The following is a 12,344-nucleotide window of genomic DNA, read 5'->3' on the forward strand; positions in this document are numbered from 1 at the left end:
GCTGGCAGAGAGAGTGATTGGCATTGGAATGGGGCTGCCCAGGGAGGTGGTGGAGTCTTTGTGGCTGGAAGTGTTGAAGCCAAGCCTGGCTGGGGCACTTAGTGCCATGGTCTGGTGGTTGGGCAGGGCTGGGTGCTAGGTTGTGCTGGCTGAGCTTGAGCTCTCTTCAGCCTGCCTGATTCTATGAGAGAAACCTCCGGCTGTCTGCCCCTTGCAGTGCTGAGGTGGGCTTGCCCCTTGCACTGAGCACTTGTGTCACATCCCCACCTTGTCCTTTCTCCACCAAGAATTCCAGGATCAGTGAAGCTGTTTGAGCAGGAGCTCTCTCATGTCTCCAAGTTGGCAGTTGACACTCTGCTGAAAGAAACACAAGCAGAAGCTCAGCTCTTCCACTGCTCAGATCCAGCAGCAATTCAGCAAAACAGCTGGAAGAGTGGGGAGAAGGCAAAGGTATGGTCATGGACACAGTGGAATCCTTCCAGTGTGAGCAATGCTGCAAGGCATCAGAGCTAGAGGTGGTTTATTAATCTCACTCTTTGCTTTCATTGCTCTCTGTTTGAGCCAGCCACAGGTTTAGGTTTCTGCATTTTTTTAGGTGGGGGGGGGGGGGGAGGAAATAACCTTTTAAGATCTCTGGGGAGATCTTAGAGAGGCCTTTCCAGTATCTGTAAGGGGGTCTACAAGAATGCTGGGGGTGGAACTTTTGGCAAGGGTTTTGGAGTGATAGGATGAGAGGGAATGGACTGAAGCTTGAGGAGGGGAGATTTAGGCTGGAGATGAGGAAGAAGTTCTTGACAGTGAGGGGTGGTGAGACAACTGGCACTGGTTGAGGGTGGTGAGACACTGGCACACGGGTTGAGGGTGGTGAGACACTGGCACAGGTTGAGGGTGGTGAGACACTGGCACAGGTTTCCCAGGGGAGGTTGTGGGAGCACAGAAGCACAGAAGTTGATCAAAGGATCACTTCTTTGCTTCTGTGCTCCACAACCTCCCTGGAGGTGCTCATGATCAGGTTGGATGAGGCCTTGAGCAACCTGTTTTAGTGGGAGGTGTCTCTGCCCGTGGCAGGGAAGTTGGAATTGGATGATATTAAAGGTCCCTTCCCCCCCAAACCCACTCTATCCATCCCTGATTTTTTAGGCAGCCCAGCAACACACTGGAATTTTCTTTGCCTTTGTGAATGCTTTAATCCAAAATGTGGGGGGAGGTTTCTCTGGTTCTTACTGCATCTCAGACACACATTCATCACTGAAGCCATTTCTGATGTTGGTTCCTTCAAGGCTGTGCACAAGAATCAGTTACATCCTCTCTGGGACACCCAGACAACTTCACTCAGCTGGAAGCTTTGTGCCAAAGAGAAACAAAATGGCAGAAGAGGAACAAGCTGGATGGGATTTGTCTCCACACACAGAAGCTGCAGGTGACTGGATTGTGGTGTCCTGTGTCATTCACAGCACACACTGAGGATGCAGGTGGGTCGAATCAGTGGAGTTAGTTTTACCTTTGGAGGAACAGTGACATCCTCTGGTTGGTGATTTTACTCGCAGACAGCAGAATGCCTGGAAGGGATTCTTCTGTGTGCAAATATTTGGTGTGGTTCTAGGTGAGATTAAGAACTGCAATAAGCAGGAATTTATGGGGGAGAATCAGAATCAAAAGAGTTTTTTGCTGCTCCATCCTTTCAGGTTACCAAGGGTCAGTTCTCCAGCATTAAAGGCTCTGTGTCTGCTTATAGATTCACAGGATGGCAGGGGCTGGAAGAGACCTCCAAACTCATCTTGGTCCAACCCCCTGCCAGAGCAGATCACAAAGGGAACACAGCCAGATGGTTCTTGAATATCTCCAGAGGGAGGGGAGACTCCACAACCCCCCTGGGCAAGCCTGTGCCAGGGCTCTGTCACCCTCACAGGGAAAAATTCTTCCTCAGGTTCACATGGAACCTCCTCTTCCTCAGCTTCCACCCATTGCCCCTTGTGCTGGCACTGGCAATCACCCAGCAGAGCCTGCTCCAGGCAGGGACTCACCAGCTTGAGTCAGGGCTTGACAACCCTTCTGAGAAAGAACTTTCTCCTCATGTCCAAGCTAAACTTTCCCCTGGAGCAACTTGAGGTCACTTCTTTGGGCAGGAGGATGCACTTCCTGCTTTGTATCAGGAAGAGATGCCTGAAGCTAATAACTGCTGGCAACTCTGCTCACAACTCTGGGGCTTGCTGTGCTGCAGGGCAATAGGTGGTGTTCAGAGTACTGCAGAGAGGCACTTGAAAAACCCTTTCTGTGCAGCTTGCAGCATTGTGCCTGTTTGCAGCTGTGGCAAAATGTCAAGCTGGATTCTTAAGGTAGGGAGATCAATTGATCCCAGGAATCCTCTCTCTTGTCTCCAATATCCCAACAGGCTCCACTGCTGAGTGTGCACAGGAGTTTTTTGCTTCATTAGCTGCCTCACTGAAAAGCTGCTCCTGAATTGGATGAAACTATCACTATTGATGATGTGCAAGTAGCAAGTAAGTAAAGAAGAGACTCCTTGTTCAGGCCTCTGCTTCCTCCTCAAGGACAGCAGCAGACTTTTGCTGCAGAAGATGTTTATATGCCACAGTACCTCGAAGCAGAAAGATTTGCCTGTAAGAAGATGCAGAGCTGTGAGCTGAGAGTGAAAAGCTGTTAGCTGCACACAGTTACTTCCCAAGGTACTGCTGCTGTTTTAGTGCTGCTGTTGCTCTGTGCTGCTGAGTCTGTCCACTGTTACCTCACAGGAAAGGGAAGTGCCCAGAGAGCAGACATCGACTCTGCTGCTCGGCCTGCAAGCGGGCTGGGCTGCCTCTGGTAGCCTGTGAAGTTCAACAGCTCATTGAACGTGGGAGCAGGTGAGGTTTGAAGACACCTGAACACTGTCTTGGGTCCATTTCTCTCCTCTAAACTGCTCCACTCATATTATTTCTGCCTCTTGCAAGCTGCTGGAGTGCTCTGCTCTTCATTGGGATTCCCTTTAATGAGTTAGGGGGGGCAGGGTTTGTGTGGGTCGTGGTCTTAAAGAGAGGGGACAGTGACACAGAAGGGGTTGGATTGGAGAGGACCTTCAAGCTCATAGAATCAGCCAGGTTGGAAGAGAGCTCCAAGCTCAGCCAGGCCCAACCTAGCACCCAGCCCTGCCCACCCAACAGACCCATGGCACTAAGTGCCCCAGCCAGGCTTGGCTTCAACACCTCCAGCTACAAAGACTCCACCACCTCCCTTGGGCAGCCCATTCCAATGCCAATCACTCTCTCTGACCAAACAACTTCCTCCTCACATCCAGCCTAGACCTGCCCTGGCACAGCTTGAGGCTGTGTCTCCTTGTTCTGTCCCTGGCTACCTGGCAGCAGAGCCCAACCCCACCTGGCTACAGCCTCCCTGCAGGCAGCTGCAGACAGCAATGAGCTCTGCCCTGAGCCTCCTCTGCTGCAGGCTGCACCCCCCAGCTCCCTCAGCCTCTCCTCACAGGGCTGTGCTCCAGGCCCCTCCCAGCCTTGCTGCCCTTCTCCAAACACCTTCCAGCACCTCAATATCTCTCTGCAATTCAGGATCCCAGAACTGGACACAACATCCAGTTCCAGCCCCTCACCATGGGCAGGGACAACTCCCCATCAGCCCAGGTTGGTCAAGACCTCATCTAGCCTGACCTTGAACATCTCCAGGGTGCATCCACAACCTTCCTGGGCAACCTCTGCCAGTATGAGATCAAATTGTATCCAAATGAATAGAAGTGAAATTAATACTGCCCTGCAAGGGCACCCAATGCCGTGTTCCTTGTTATGGCCACTTTGTCAGCCACTGCTTACCAGTTCAGCACTTTGAAGGCCTGGGAATACACTCTGGATGTTCACTCAGAAGACAGGGAATTGAGCAACCTGGGCTTAGTGGGAAGTGTCCCTGCCCATGGCAGGAGGGTTGGAAACTGGGTGATCTTGAAGGTCCTTCCAACTCGGACCCATTCTGGGAGGGGTCCCCTTCCAAGCCAGTGCACTCTCTGAAGTTGGGAACTCTGTTTCCCATGCAGAGGGTCTAGAGTTTGGAAACAGAGAGGTGGTGGTTGCTCAGTGAGGTCAGTTCTGTGCAGGACTCCAGAAAAAGCCCATTTCATCTTTTGCATTTTAAGTACATGCAACGATGAAGTAGTTGTCCTCTGCTCTTTGCTCTCTCCTATGCTTCTTTGGTTTGACTTTTAAAGGACTTGGCCAGGGAATACCCAAGACTACTCTTACAGACCATTCAGACCCACATCCTCTGCAGAGAAACTCCACCAGTTCACAACTGCTAAGACTACACTGGGCCATGCAGCAGCAGTAGAAGCAAGAGATGCTGCCTATGAGGGTTGGTTTGTGGGCAAGGACTGTGAGGGCTGCTGCTGCTGTTGTGGGTTTGGGTTGTTCAAGAGGAAAATGGGCAGCTCTTGGAAGTTGGTATTGGCTCAGAGTGTTCTCAGAGCCTAAGCATGTGTGGGAAATCCTCCTCTCTGTTTCTTGTTGATGTTGCCAGAAGCAGGCAGAGGTTGGGTTCCTCAAGGAGGCCTCTCATTCAGGTGCATCACAGCAGGGAATTGTTTTCAGGAGAGGAGCACAGATGGTGCCAGAAACAGGACACTTCAGGCATTCCAGGAACATAGAATCAGTCAGGGCTGGAAGGGGACCACAAGGATCAGCCAATTCCAACCCCCCTGCCAGTGGCCAGGGACACATCACACTAGATCAGGCTCTCCACAGGGCACCTCATCCAGCCTGGCCTCAAACGCCTCCCTGGGCAAACCCTTCTAGGTTCTCAGCACCCTCAGGCTGAAGAACTTTCTTCCTAACATCTAGCTGAATCTCCCCATTTCCAGTTTTGCTCCATTCCCCCAGTCCCTCTGACAACCTAAAAAGTCCCTCCCCAGATTTCTTGTAGCCCTCTTAAGGTACTGAGCATTCATAATAAGGTCCCCTGGGAGCCTTCTCCTCTCCAGACTGCACATCCCCAACTCCCTCAGTCTATCCCTCACAGCAGAGCAGCTCCAGGCCCTTGCTCATCCTCATGGCCCGTTCTCTGGACACCTTCTGGCCCAATCCATAATTGCCCTCTTGTAATAGTGGCTCCAGAACTGGAAGCAGTACTCCAAGTGGGGTCTTCACCAGTGAACATCACAAACCATCACTCACAGGAACATATCACAAACCCAAACCCCTTGCTGCCACAGGGCATTTCTGCACAGTTTGCTTTTTACTCACCTTTCTAAAGCCTCCAAGCTCTAACCTTAGATCCACAAAGGGCTGATTTTTGTTAGGAGGTGAAGGGCTGTTGAGGCACTCGGATCCTATCTTGCATCGCTGAACCCATCACAGATCATTGTTTCCACTGCAGAAGTGATCACTCCTGTTCCCTTCCTTCCTCCTAGAAGAATGAACACATTCCAGGACAAGTCTGAGACTCAAGAGTTGCACTCAACAGGCACTCTTGAGCAGTTAGGAGAGTATTCTTATGTCTGATCATTTGGAAATGAAAGCTCAGTGTCTATGCTCCTGTCCTGGAAGCAGTCATACTTAGAATCATAGAATCAAGCAGGTTGAATGAGAGCTGCTAAGCTCACTCAGTCCAACCTAGGCACCCAGCCCTGGCCAATCAGCCAGGGACATGGCACTAAGTGCCCCAGCCAGGCTTTGCTTCAACTCCTTCTCTCTGAGCAGCCCCTTTTCTAGTGAGCTCAGTGGATGAGATGTATTTTTACCAAGGAAATGTAAAATTGCACTTCCAGCAAGCACCTGCAGGTCTGTGTTTGGCTGAAGCAGCAGCTCGAAACAGTTCACACTCGTGACTCGGGTTGCTCCAGCAAGAGTCCCATCCTGTGGTTGGATGTGAGCTTTCCTCCCTCTGCTCTGCAGCAGGCAGCCTCGCAGTCTTAGAAGCTAAAGGAAGTCAGATGAAGATCTCTGTGGCTTTAGCAAGAGCTTCAATAGTGCTGCTAGTTTAGCTTCAGAAGCCTTCTAAAGGGAACACAGGAGGAGGCAGGGGAATGATTCCTTGTTCACATAGAGGAATGGATTGAAGCTGGGAGAGGGGAGATTTAGGCTGGAGGTTAGGAAGATATTCTTGACAGTGAGGGTGGGGAGACACTGGCACAGGTTGCCCCAGGGAGGTTTCAGGGCCAGGTTGGATGAAGCCTGGAGCAGCCTGTGGCTGGTGGGGAAGTGTCCCTGCCCAAGGCAGGGGGTTGGAACCAGATGATCTTTAAAGTCCCTTCCAAACCCATTCTGTTGTCAAAGGCAGGAAAACTAAGTGGGGGCTGTGGTGCAGTCTTCTAACCAGGAGTATCTGAACGTGGGGTTAGGCCAAGGCAATGACATTTCATCACACACAGACCTGTCCCTTGTTTGTTTACACAGAAATACAAAGGTGAAGGAGACGCAGCTTGCCCTGATCGGGGAGGAAAGCAGAGCTCAGCTGCTGAGTGCTCAGCGCTGGCAGGGCTGGTGGGGAAAGGACCATCCAGAAGATCAAGCAACTCTATAACCTGAGAGCAGTCACATCCTGCTCCTCCTTGCTGTGAACTGATGAGTTTGGCTCCTCTTAGTGAGTATCTCCACTTAGTCCTGAGAATTTCCTCCTCTGCTTCTCCTCCTGTTGCACTGAAGGAATGCAGTGCAAAAGGATCTATTTTCTGCCTCTTGAAATAAACCAAAGTCTGACCTGATGTGGTGTGAATGAAATGGAGGACTCTGGGCAGTGCTTCCTGCCTGGATCCCACTGGAGTCCTGTAGTGCAGTTCTGGAGCCTCCAACACAAAAAGGATATGGAAGTGTTGGGAGCCAGTCCAGAGAAGGCCACGAGATGCTGAGAGGGCCTGCAGCAGCTCTGCTGTGAGGACAGCTGAGAGAGTTGGGGCTGTGCAGCCTGGAGAAGAGAAGGCTTGGAGGAGACCTTGGAGTTTCTTTGCAGGATCTGAAGGGGGCTCCAGGAGGGCTGGGGAGGGGGACTATTGACAAGGTCTATGAATGCAGGGAGAGAGGAATGGGTTGAAGTGGCAGAGGGGAGATTGGAACTGGCTGTTATGAAAGGGTCTTTGCAGTGAGGGTGGTGAGACACTGGCACAGGTTGCCCAGGGAGGTTGTGGAGCAGCAGAATGTGGATCAAAGATAGAAGAATACTCAAAGCTCAGCCAGTTCCACCCCCCCTGCCAAAGGCAGGGGACACCTCCCACTAGAACAAGTCGCTCAAGGACTCATTCAGCTGGTCCTGAACACCTCTAGGGAGGATGTGGATCACCAGATCACATTCTGTGCTCCACAACCTCAGACGTGATTGGGGTGAGTTTATGGATTGCAGGGGGCATGTGCCTGAGCTGAACACCTGCAGAGGTTCACATCAGAACCTGACCAGAGAGGGTCCCCAGGCACTCCAGCTGTGCTTGGATCTTGCTGCAGCAGAGAACTTTGCAAGTGGTTTACAGGCACTGCACCAGCAACTACATCTCTGGGGTCTTGCAGTCCTAGGCCTTCCATCTTCCTGCCTTCCACAAGACTGAATCAAAATGCAGCTGCTTGCAAGCCTCATGCTGCGGTGGACAAAGTCCCCCCCATTTCTCTCCTGGTGAGATGGTTTCATGGAATCAGTCAGGGTTGGAAGGGACCACAAGGATCACCTAGTTCCAACCCCTCTGCCATGGGCAGGGACACATCTCCCATCACGTTAGCATCTCCCATCACTTTAGCATCTCCCCCCAAAATTGTAGCATTTCATCTCAATTTACATCTTGCCTCCATTTTATATCTTACCCTAAAAATTCAGCTGCTTTCCCTCCTTTTTTTGTCTTCCTTGTTTGTTGCAGGTGGAAAGCTGCTGGGAATGAGAAGCTGCCCTTCCTCCTGCTGCTCTACAGGCTGTGGTTTCCAGGAAGGGTGTTGGGATCTCTGCTTGTTGTTGCTGCTGCATTCACCTGGTAAGCAACTGCTGGAAGCACCTGCTGGCAAGCTGCCCTTCTTGCTTAAAGCAGCCTCTCTCTCTGGGTACCGTGGTAGAAAGCAGAGCAGCAGTAGCAAAACAGGAGGCAGTGCCTTTGCAGGGAGTCCCTGCTAGAGCTGTGGAAGGAGCAGTAGTCTGTGATAGATAAGCAGTGCTGGGAGGGGGAGAAGCCTCTGAAGGGAGTGAGACAAAAAGACCACTGTGTCTAAATCAGGCTGCTCATACCCTGCCTGGCTCACAAACAACCCTTCAAGTACAGAATTTTCCAGGTTCCATTTCAGCTCAGATGATTATTTGCCTCCTCAAACACTCCAGACCCCTTCCAATGTGACCAGGATGGCTGCTGTGGCTGTCCAGCACTGATTGCTTTCCAACACTGAGAGGTCTTTGTAGCCTTCAGTGTCCTCTTCAGCAAATGAGGGCCACGAGGATGAGCAGAGGGGCTGCAGCAGCTCTGCTATGAGGGCAGACTGAAAGAGTTGGAGCTGTCTGTCTGGAGAAGAGGAGGCTCCCAGGTCACCTTCTTGTGGCCTTCCAGGATCTGAAGGGGGCTGCAAAAAAAGCTGGGAAGGGACTTTTTAGGCTGTCAGGGAGTGACAGGCTGTCACTGGCAGGGTAAGTAGTCACTCAGTCCTTTCTCTTGGGGCTCTCTAATCAGTCACTCTCCTAAAACAAAACCATAGATCAAGCAGGCTGGCAGAGAGCTCCAAGCTCAGCCAGCACAACCTAGCACCCAGCCCTGTCCAGTCAACCAGACCATGACACTAAGTGCCCCAGCCAGGCTTGGCTGCAACACCTCCAGCCACAGAGACTCCACCACCTCCTGGGCAGCCCATCCAATGCCAATCACTCTCTCTGACAACAACTTCCTAACAACATCCAGCCTAGACCTGCCCTGGCACAGCTTGAGGCTGTGTCCCCTTTGTTCTGCTGCTGGCTGCCTGGCAGCAGAGCCCAACCCCACCTGGCTACAGCCTCCCTGCAGGCAGCTGCAGGCAGCAATTGAGCTCTGCCCTGAGCCTCCGTCTGCTGCAGGCTGCACACCCCCATCTCCCATCAGCCTCTCCTCACAGGTGCTCTGCTCCAGGCCCTCCCCAGCCTTGCTGCCCTTCTCCAAAACACCTTCCAGCACCTCAACATCTCTCTGCAATTCAGGAGCCCAGAACTGGACACAGCACTCCAGGGGTGGCCTGAGCAGTGCTGAGCACAGGGGCACAAGAACCTCCCTTGTCCTGCTGCCCACACTTGCTACTCTGAGCCAGCCCAGGATGCCATTGGCTCTGCTGCCCACCTGGGCACTGCTGCCTCCCCTCTTCAGCTCCTCTCTCCCAGCACCCCCAGCTCCCTCTCTGCCTGGCTGCTCTCGGCCACTCTGGCCCCAGCCTGTAGTGCTGCTTGGGGTTGTTGTGGCCCAAGTGCAGAACCCTGCACTTGGCCTTCTTCAATCATGCCAATCCCTTTCTTTTCCCACCCTGCCATGCAGCTCCATGAAGCTCCAATATACAGAGGAGAAGCCAATTCAGCTTTCCCCCCAGCAAGTCCTGGCTTTTTGTTCCTGCCCTTTTTAAAGTGCTGTTCCTCTCTCCCAGCCACATTCATGTATTATTCAGTGGCTGCTTCTGCTTTCTATTCTTTCTTCCCCAGACTACTTTATCAGCAGCCAAGAGTTCTGGCTCCCAAGTAAGTTTCTTTGTCTGAACTCTGTCATTTGTTCCTGCTGACTTTGGTTGGAGTGCTCTGTGGCACTGGCTTTCCTGCTGCCAGACTGGCCAGTGCCAAGAGTGACCCTATGGCTGTGTCTGCAGCTGTCTGTGGTGCTGTGAGCTTGGCTTTATATCACTCTTGTACTAATTAACACTCATACCTAATTAATACACCAGTGCACACCCAGCCTGGCTGCTGCCAGGGAGCTCCTTGAGATGGGAGATAGGTAACAGCTGGAAGATGGTGAGAAATAGTGCCATGGTCTGCTTGATTGGCCAGGAATGGGGGATAGGTTGGACTGGAGGAGCTTGAGCTCTCTTCCAACCTGCTTGATTCTATGAAATACCTTCTGGAACTCTCCTGGAATGGTAGGGGGTTGGAAGGGACCTCTGGAGTCCATACTCCCCTGCCAAAGCAGGTCCCACAGGAACACATCCAGGTGGGTTTGGAAAGTCTCCAGAGAAGGAGACTCCACAGCCTCTCTGGGCAGCCTGCTCCAGGGCTCCTGCACCCTCACAGTGAGGTTTCTCCTCATGTTGAGGTGGAATCTCCTGGGTTCCAGCTTGTACCTGTAACAACAGGTTACCAAAGAGAGCCTGGCACCTTCATCCTGGCATCCACCCCTCAGGTGTTCATTGCAATTGATCAGATCCCCTCTCAGCCTTCTCCAGCCCTAAGCAGCCCCAGGGCTCTCAGTCCTTCCCTCGCAGCAGAGATGTTCAAGTCCTTTCATGATCCTTGTAGCTCTCCCTTGGACTCTCTCCAGCAGATCCCTGTCCCTCTTGATTTGGGGAACCCAAGACTGGGCACAGACTTCCAGATATTGTCTCAGCAGGGCAGAGCAGAGGGGGGAGGAGAACCTGCCCAGACCTGCTGGACTGTGTGGTAGCTGTAAGGAGCTGTGGGAAAGCTTTGAATCCCTTTCAGGTGCCTTGCATGACCTTCAGCAATGATTTCTAGCCAACCTGCTGGATCTTGCACTGGAAACAAATTGCAGCACTCCCATGGCCCAACCTCTAGGAGAAGCAATCAAAGCAGGGATCTCAAACAGGCGTGGAAGGTTCCAGGCAGCAGCAGCTAAGCAGGGGCTGAGGCAAACGCTCCTTGTCAGCTCCTGTTTGTTATCAGTCTGCTTTGCTCCTGCCTCTTATCTCTAGCAGTTCACCTTTCAACCAGCCACCATTCTTTTCCCTGTTAATAAACACACACCTATGAGCACACAGCTCTGGGGGCTTTCTCCCCCCTTCTCCTATTCCAGCAGGATCTGTCTGGCCTGAATCTTTCCCCTCTTCTGCACTGGGATCAGTGACTGTGTGAAACCCATCTCGTGCCCCTTGGACTAAAGGAGGAGAGGCTCTTGGAGCTTTCAGTGCTCTGTGGCTTCTGAAGGGAGCTCACAAGCAGGCGCTGGGAGGATGCATACCACGGAAATGAGTCACTGGGAAGCCCTGAGCAGCCCTTGAAAATGAAATGAAGGAGGGGAGGGAAAGCTCTGCTTGGAGAAACACACTTGCAGATTGAGTCTCTCTCTCCTCCATCATAAAAGAAGGGGGGAAGGGTAATTCACACCAGTAAAGAGACAGCTCAGTCGGTGCCTGTGCTACAGAGCTGCTGGTGGGGACTGGAGACCCTGGCGAGGAGAGGCTGAGAGGCTTGGGGCTTTTTACTGTGAAATGAGCAGCCATGAGGGGGGAGCTGATCAATGCTGATCAATTCTTTCAAGGGCGGGGGTCAGGAGGATGGGACCAGCCTTTGTTCAGCGGTGCCTGGTGACCGGGGCAAGAGGTAACAGAAGTTCCGTTCAAACAGGAGGAGGAATTTCCTTTAAGGGTGATGGAACCCTGAAAGGAGCTTGCCAGAGAGGTGATGGAGTCCTCTTCTCTGGAGAGCTTCCAAAAGCCCTCTGTGTGGACCTGTAGGTGACCTGCCTTGGCGGGGGGGGGGGTTTGAACTGGGTGTCTTCAGGTGCTTTCCAACCCCCAGCACTCTGTGACTGCTGCTGTGTAACTCACCCTCTATTGCTATGCATTTCTAGAGGGGGCAGTGAAATGGTTCTGCTGATCGCTGCTCAGACTGAGAGTGCTAAGCCCGGGCTGAAAATGTGCCACTGCCTCAGCCATCAAACTGCTCCCCACAGGCCCCTGGGTTTGATTCCTGTGCTGTCATTGCCTTGGGAAGTGTCAGATGGGAGATGCCTTCAGCCCCTGAGCCGTGACCCTGTGCCACCTGTGCCAAATTTCATTAGCAGAACTCTGCAGCTCCTGGGGCTGGGGTGAATGTGAGGGGGCCAGGGTAAAACACACAGCACAACTGACACTTTGGCTTTAAATCAACAGGGAGAGGAAGCAGGCAGGCCTGGAAACCAAGGAGGAACTTGAAACAGCATTGCCTAGCTGTTAGCAGAGCATAACCAGACCCTGTGCAGCTACCCTGGAGGTGTTCAAGCAAAGACTGGATGGGACACTAAGTGCCATGGTCTGGTTGGTGGGATAGGGCTGGGAGATCATAGAATCATAGAATCAACCAGGCTGGCAGAGAGCTCCAAGCTCAGCCAGCACAACCTAGCACCCAGCCCTGCCCAACCAACCAGACCATGGCACTAAGTGCCTCAGCCAGCCTTGGCTTCAACACCTCCAGGCATGGCCACTCCACCACCTCCCTGGGCAGCCCATTCCAAT

The 12,344-nt window shown here is 52.5% G+C and overlaps 2 protein-coding genes across 2 annotated transcripts in view; one reads left to right on the forward strand and one right to left on the reverse strand.

Annotated features, from left to right (window-relative positions):
• CCDC180 (coiled-coil domain containing 180) overlaps positions 1-6,684 on the forward strand; it is a 37,770-nt gene extending 31,086 nt beyond the window's left edge. Inside the window, 16 exon segments of the mRNA XM_064171281.1 lie at positions 288-299; positions 302-366; positions 368-405; positions 1,235-1,305; positions 1,308-1,428; positions 2,400-2,444; positions 2,446-2,505; positions 2,756-2,789; positions 2,791-2,861; positions 4,205-4,214; positions 4,216-4,251; positions 4,253-4,282; positions 4,284-4,351; positions 5,736-5,748; positions 6,403-6,477; positions 6,479-6,684. Coding sequence (XP_064027351.1) covers positions 288-299; positions 302-366; positions 368-405; positions 1,235-1,305; positions 1,308-1,428; positions 2,400-2,444; positions 2,446-2,505; positions 2,756-2,789; positions 2,791-2,861; positions 4,205-4,214; positions 4,216-4,251; positions 4,253-4,282; positions 4,284-4,351; positions 5,736-5,748; positions 6,403-6,477; positions 6,479-6,550 — 821 coding nt within the window. The 3' untranslated portion in view covers positions 6,551-6,684.
• Positions 1-12,344, reverse strand: part of RPL7A (ribosomal protein L7a) — a 233,057-nt gene that overhangs the window by 50,457 nt on the left and 170,256 nt on the right. The window lies entirely within an intron of this gene.

The sequence above is a fragment of the Pogoniulus pusillus genome, chromosome 35 (assembly GCF_015220805.1).
Source record: "Pogoniulus pusillus isolate bPogPus1 chromosome 35, bPogPus1.pri, whole genome shotgun sequence".
Taxonomy (NCBI): Eukaryota; Metazoa; Chordata; class Aves; order Piciformes; family Lybiidae; genus Pogoniulus; species Pogoniulus pusillus.